Source organism: Arachis stenosperma, chromosome 9 (genome assembly GCF_014773155.1).
Source record: "Arachis stenosperma cultivar V10309 chromosome 9, arast.V10309.gnm1.PFL2, whole genome shotgun sequence".
NCBI classification, from domain to species: Eukaryota; Viridiplantae; Streptophyta; class Magnoliopsida; order Fabales; family Fabaceae; genus Arachis; species Arachis stenosperma.
Genome location: NC_080385.1, coordinates 33,291,064 through 33,298,458, shown reverse-complemented (window position 1 = coordinate 33,298,458; position 7,395 = coordinate 33,291,064). Strand labels below are relative to the sequence as shown.

At 37.9% G+C, this 7,395-nt stretch overlaps 1 protein-coding gene across 1 annotated transcript; it reads left to right on the top strand.

Annotated features, from left to right (window-relative positions):
• Positions 1–6,352: 6,352 nt before the first annotated feature.
• LOC130949365 (uncharacterized) lies at positions 6,353–7,033 on the top strand. Its single transcript, XM_057878110.1, has 2 exons — positions 6,353–6,505; positions 6,608–7,033. The coding sequence occupies exons 1-2, from the start codon at positions 6,353–6,355 to the stop codon at positions 7,031–7,033; spliced, it is 579 nt and encodes a 192-aa protein (XP_057734093.1).
• Positions 7,034–7,395: the final 362 nt, after the last annotated feature.

Sequence of the window (7,395 nt, the reverse complement as noted above, 5' to 3'; positions counted from 1 at the left end):
CGAAAATTTCAAAACCAGTGGTAAAAATAATTCCTATCTTGATAATTGTGTCCCAAGATTAATATTAGCCATTTATTTATGATTTATTTCTTTAAGAATAAATCTTAACCATTAATTATTTTACCACAATATTAAATTTACTCCGAACCGAATTTCTGACTAGTATTCCGCAAAAGATTCTTAGAGATCCCAAATCTTCTTACTTGCCACCCAAGTAACTTGTCTCTCCTTCTTAGCCTCTAGGACGAGAGTATCTCAGCCTTTCACCCCTCTTTGTTGTGCTTTTAACCTTGAGTAACTAACTGCAGTTAACTATAGATAAGCTCGATACGTAAGTGTTGACTAAACTTCCTCGTTTTCACGCCCCTTATTCATTGAAGCCCAGCCCTTGACCACGAAAATTCCAGACTCTTTTACCATCATAAATTCACTAAGACTTTGATTTTTTTTTATTTAAGGAAGCATTTGCCACAAAATTCACAAAATATTTTACACATTTTTACACTCTTTTGACCAAATTCTTGAGAGAGAAAGAGAGAAAATTATGCACACACTACCTGCATTTTCAGCCTCCTATCTCACCATTCATACACTATTCTTCAAGTGTTTTTCAAGGACTCAAACCATACAAGCACAAACTCTTGTCCGTTTTCGTCAATCTTTGCATTTATACCGAATTCAACTAGGTAAACTCTTGTTCTTTCTCCTTTTCTTTTTCTTTTAAAAATAAACAGTAATGATGATGAATCCTTACTCTCCTCTATATATAGAGAACTCCTCTTGAAGCACCCATGAGGCACGCCTAAGGAGTTAAGGAGTTTCGAGCTCACCGTGGTTGAATTTTGACGTTTTGCGACACTTTAGGCCCAAAAACGAAACTCACGACCACCAGCTGTGTTTCTGCCCTTCTATGCACGTTTTCTAGTGTGATAAAGGTTTACTAATTAAATTACATAAGAGGTAAGGGTTAGGATCAGTTAGAGTATGTTTGTGCTTGTTTTCGGTGTTCATATGAGCCACTTTGTGGTGATTTTGTGCTTGATTCTAAATTCTGAAAATTCAGTGATGTTTCTCTATTTTTGGACTATTATTTGAGTGATATATGAAGCTTATTTGCCTCTAAAAATTGTATGAAACCACCAAAATTATTTGGAGCACTTGGGCTTTAAGTTTCAAGCCTTAAAAGTCACTAAAAGTAGATAAAAATAAAAACTACACCCCTGATAATCCAGCCACTAAATGATCATAAAAGTCACGTACATAAGGGTTAAAAAGAGATAGAAAACTGATTTTTAGTCCTATGGAACAAAGATGTAAAAGTAAAAAGGGTGTTATGGTCATTTTTTGGGTAAAAAGAGAGTTAAAAATATAATTTAAATAAAAAATAAATAAATTCTGAACTTAGTATCATTAGGGGTAAGATAGTAATTATATAAATTATTTGAGTCAAAATTATAATTATAATAAAGTTTCGGATCTAAATAAAAGCTTTAGTAAAAGTTAGAAGTAAAACGGTAAAAAGTGGTAACTAGAATAAGTAAATAAATTAATAAAGGATAAAATGATCTTTTAGGTTCCTAAGGATAGAATTAAGATTAATTAAAAGTATTATGGATAATTTGGTCATAGAAAAAAATATAAGGATTAACTCGGTAACATTTTGACGCTAAATCAGGTTAAACGGTAAACTTAGAGTACTTAGGGGCATATTAGTAATTTTAGGCATAAAGTCAAATTAAAAATTATTAATTAACTTAATAAAGGGTAAGAAGGTCTTTTAGAAAAAAATATGAGAGTAAAATGGTGAAGTAATAACACTAGTGGTGAAACCGTCACTAAAAACCTAAAGAAAACTAGAAAAACGAAGTTATATACAAAAAGGGTAAAATTGGAAATGTACAAAAATACCAAGGACAAAATGGTAAAATATGTGACGAAGGCTGAGATTTAAAGAGCAAAGACTGGGCACAAGTTTTATTTAAAAAGAAGAGCAGAGAAGTCCCTTAGGAATAAGGTTTATGGAGATGTGCCACAGAAAAAGAACTGTAAACCCCAAGGTGCTAGAGGTTGTTTGGAGGCGGGTGTTTACCCACTGATTGCTAAAACTATGTTTTTCCTTTGTGCATATATTATGGCATCAAGCTTTGTGACGATTGCCTGTTGTCACAGACTGGTAGTATACTTAACCACATCGACACGTATACACGGACGGACGCAATTGGGAAACCATATCTTGGACTAGTTCCTAGGTAACGTCGGGTTATGGGTAGTCAACCGACGCATGAGCTCATGGCCTGTATAGGATCAGGCATGCATCATACTTGGTTATTGTATTTTCTATGTTTGTCATTGCTTACTTGTACCAGTGTTTGTATTTTGTCTCTGCTTCCTATACTTTGTGTTTGTTTACTATTCTGCTATATACTTGTGCTTGTACTTATTTGTGTGACTTACCAACCTAACTGCACGAAGTCTTAGACTTAGGCTGCAGAACCCCATAGGATTCCTGTGTAGTACCCTACTGGAAACCTTAGGTTCTCACCCTTTACTTCCCCATTCCGCTGATGCAAATCGGCGAGATCTTCTTTGAGTTTCCAGCCTTGGGACTAGCGAGCACCAGTAGCATTACCGGAGGGTCAGAGTGACATCTCTTACTTTCACACAGTACTTTCGTGTTTCTTCAGCCACCAGGGATCGATGAACAGCAGTAGTTATAAAAGTAGCAGTAGTAGTTGTTATTGTCTTTGTGCTCACTTTGTATAGACTTTTAGAGGGCTAGGTACTTTGTAAATACCTATAAAAACAAGTTAGAATATGTCCCAGACTAGGGTGACTCTTGTGAGTCGAGGCCTGTTAGTATAAATATAGAGTCTGTAAATATTTTCATGAATAAGCAACGACATAACCCGATGTGAATTATGATGTACCAAATGTGCCTTCGAGTAAATATGCATGATATTACTATGTTCTTTGTATTTTCTATGACTCATGTATATATTATCTATTTAACTATTATCTATTTCCTTATATTTATATATCTGACATGTGTTCTCGATTAGCGCTACAGGCTCATATGTATATATTTAATATAAGGTCTAGAGTCTTTAGGGAAAGCCGTGTAGTAGTGCCTAGCGAATATCATTAGTCATGACGTGCTAGAAGCTGGATCGTTACAAATGGTATCAAAGCAGTTTGTCCTTAGCAGAGCCTCGGGATGGACTGACCATGCTTTACCGCATGCTCTGCTTGTGTGTTTCCATGCTGCTAGGGTATCTCTAATGATACATTTTGCATGATGGTCTGTGAGCATTCGTTTTGGAAATGTTAGCACTTAAACTAGATATGTTAAGACTGATCACCTTAACGTTGATCATTTGGTGTTAATAGAACCTCGATGTTTGCAAACAGGCGTAGCCCACGTCAAGCATTACACACCCTCCTTGGGCGTTAAATGCCCAACTGGCGTTTAGCACCAGCAGTAGACTTAGGCCAGCAACGTGCACTACCCCCAGGGCGTTTAATGTCCATCTCTGGTGTTAAACGCCAGTAGCCAGTCCGAACACCTTCTCTTGGGCCTCCAAGTGGACTTAGCACTCTTTAGTTTTATTTTATTTTCTTTTGGAAATTTTTATTTACAAATAATATCATTTAGGTCTAGCATTTATTATTAGGTTAGTATTTAAAAAAAAGATCACTGGTGTTTAGGAGCTTCTTCCTTCCACACATTTTCAGAACCCTAGTTTCCTCTGTAAGTTTTGAGCAACTAAACCTCTTGGTTAAGGTTAGGAGCCCTATTTATTTCTATGGATTAAGACTATTACTTTTCTATTTTAATTAATGTATTAATTCGGTTTCAATGATTGTTTCGTTCTTAATCTTATGAATGTGGATGGAACGAAAGTATGACCCTTATTCTATATGAGTTCTTGTGATTCTCGACAGAGTTATGTTGCTTGAACAACAGATTGAAAATAAATTCCTCCTAAATTGCTAATTATATGAACTAATTGGGATATGTGTCATATAATCTTGTTAGATTTAGGTAATTAGGGTTTTTGTGGCCATAAACTAGTTTTAAACTTAACCCTCTAATCGAAATTAAGTGACCACGACGGTGGCGGTCAATGAAGGTTAGAGGAGACTAAATCACTAAGACATTAGTGTTTAGTCAATTACAGTTTGCCATGGAATAAATCTTGCATGGTTAAAATAGTTGGTAAGATATTTCAATCCAGAAAGTTAAACATCTCCGAGATGTTAACTACTTTCCCACTCTGTTTTTACACCAAACTGTTTATTGCTTTTTTTATTATCTTGTTTCCTGTTTATGCGAATTACAACTCACCAAATCCCTTTTCGATTCGCCTGACTAAGTCCAACCAGACAATCATTGCTTGCTCAATCCGAAAATCCTCGTGGGATCGACCTTCACTCATTTGAGGTATTACTTGGATGACCCAGTACACTTGTCGGTTAAGTTATGCGAAATCCTAATTCGCGCACCAAGTTTTTTGTGTCGTTGCCAGGGATTGTTTGTGGTTGACAACTACCAGTTGTCTGATTGCTTAGATTAGGTATCTTTTAGTTTTTGTTTATTTACTTTTTCTTTTGAATTTTTGAAATTTTTACTTTAATTATTTTTTTATTTTTGAATTTTTTTTGCCCTATTTATTTTCTTTTAATTTCTGATTTTAAGTTTGGTATCCCTGTAGTGTTTTCCCTTTCTTTTAATTTTGAAATTTCTAGAGTCATTTTCTTTTCAGTTTTCGAAAATTTTTAGGTTATTTTTGCATTCTTATTTTCGAATCCTTTTAGTTAATAGTTTACTTTATTTTATTTTATTTCTTCTATATAGGATATCTCACTGGGAGTTCTCTATACTTTAACATAGAGACTACCACTTTTTCTTTGTTTTTTGTTTGTTTATGAGCAGGAACAGGGACAATGAACCCCTTCTCGAGTTTGATTATGAACCTAAGAGGACCTTGAGGCGGCGTTTGCAACAAGCTAAAGCATACAAAGATGGAGAGATTCTCAAGGAAACTCTTGAGAAGGAAGCCGAAGAATCCACCATGGAGGCTAATGGTGGAAACACTAGGGAGCAAGCAAGAAAAATTCTTGGCTCATACACTGCACCTACTCTTGACTTCTATGGGCGCAATATGGCTGTACCTACCATTGGTGGAAATAACTTCGAGCTTAAGCCTCAACTGATCACTCTAGTGCAATAGAATTGTCAGTACCATGGACTCCCGCAGGAGGATCCCAATAAATTCATCTCTGATTTCCTGTAGATCTGTGACACTGTAAAGACGAATAGAGTGAATACTGAGATTTACAAGCTCATGCTCTTTCTCCTTTCTGTAAGGGATAGAGCAAAGTAATGGCTTGACTCACATCCCAAAGAGAGTTTGGACATGTGGGACAAGGTGGTCACTGGATTTTTGATCAAATTTTTTCCACTTCAGAAGCTGACCAAGCTTAAGGTGGACATCCAGACCTTCAGACAAAAAGATGGAGAGTCCCTTTATGAAGTCTGAGAGAGATACAAGATGATGATCAGGAGGTGCTCTCCTGACATATTTTCTGAGTGGACCAGGTTGTAGATCTTTTATGATGGCCTCTCTGAGATGGCCAAGAGGTCATTGGATCACTCCATATGTGGCTCTTTGCACATAAAGAAGACGCCTGAAGAGGTGAATGAGATTATTAAGATGGTTGTCAACAACCAGTATCTATACACTTCTGAGAGGAACCCCGTGAACACTGGGATTACGCAGAAGAAATGAGTCATGGAGATGGACACACTAAACACCATTTTGGCTCAAAACAAGCTTATGTCTCAATAGATTAGTATGATCTCTCAGCATTTGACTGGGATGCAAGTTTCAGCTGTCAATACTCAAGATGCATCCTATCACATGACTGGAAGCTACACTCAAGAGGATGCTTGGGGCAATGCTCAACCTACCATGGAGAAAGTTAATTACATCGAAAATTTCTTTAGAAATCCCAACAATGATCCCTATTCGAATACTTTTAATCAGGGATAGAGGAATCACCCAACTTTGAGTGGAGGGAACAACCACAGAAGCCCCAATAAAGCTTCAACAACAACCAGGGTGGATCCAATCAGAACAGGTTCAATAACCGGCAGTTCCGACCCTCTCAGTAGCAGAAAGAGTCCTCTTAGAAACACAACTTCTCTGACTTAGCCACAATAGTCTCTGAACTTTCTCATAGCTTCATACAAGAGATTAGATCTTCAATTCAAAATTTGGAAGTGCAAGTGAGTCAGTTAAGCAAGAGGAAACCTGAGAGACCTCCTAACACTCTTCCAAGTAACACAGAGATGAATTCAAGGGAAGAGTGCAAGGCCCTCATCATGGACAAGGAGGCCGAGCTTGGAGAGATGCATGCTACTAAGGAATTGAAGGAGAAAAAGGCTCAAGAGAAGACTGGAAGTACATTGTTACACGCCCTAGTGGAGGTGAAGGAACCTGAAGTACAACACCCGTAGAGATTGTAAGAGGAGGCCAAGGATGAGCAACTCACTCAATTCTTGAAAATCTTTAAAAAATTGCAAATTAATATTCCTTTTGCGGAGGTGTTGGAAAAGATGCCTTCCTACATGGCCTATTTGAAAAGCGTACTTTCAGAGAAGAAGGCCTTAAAGGGAGATGAAACTGTGGTGCTGACCAAAGAGTGTAGTGCGCTGGTGCAGAAAAAGCTACCTCAGAAGATGCCAGATCCCGGGAGTTTCCTGATTCCTTGTACCATAGGGACCATTACATTTGAAAAGGCATTGTGCGATCTTGGATCAAGCATAAATCTAATGCCTCTCTCTGTGATGAAAAAGCTAGGGATCCAAGAGGCGCAGCCCACAAGGATCTCACTGGAGATGGCAGACAAGTCCCAGAAGCGGGCATATGGATTGGTAGAGAATGTCCTAGTAAAGGTTGAAGACCTTTACCTCCCTGTAGACTTCGTGATACTTGATAGGGAGAGGAGATGGATGACTCCATCATCCTAGGAAGGCTGTTCCTAGCTACCGGGAGAGCCTTGATTGATGTAGAGAGAGGAGAATTAGTTCTAAGGATGCATGTTGACTATATACTGTTCAAGATTTTTAAATGTCTTCCACTCTCTGACAAAGGAGGTACTTCCATGCAGAGCTCAAAGCTCAAGCCTTCTCACTTGGTGGAAAGCCACGCGTACGCATCAAGCACGTGCACGCATCGCTGTGATTTTGCCCAAATCGCACGCACGCGTCAGCCATGCGTGCGCGTCGCTATTCGCAGGTTTTCTCCTTTATTTCTTGTGCTTCTTCCCTTTTTGCAAGCTTCCTCTTCATTCTCTAAGCCATTCCTGCCCTATGAAGCCTGAAACACTTAA

Excerpts from the sequence above, each read along its gene's own strand:
- LOC130949365 (XM_057878110.1), top strand. The coding sequence starts at position 6,353 with ATGAATTCAAGGGAAGAGTGCAAGGCCCTCATCATGGACAAGGAGGCC. Across the intron at positions 6,506-6,607 it reads TGGAGGTGAAGGAACCTGAA|GTGTTGGAAAAGATGCCTTC; the intron begins GTACAACACCCG and ends CCTTTTGCGGAG.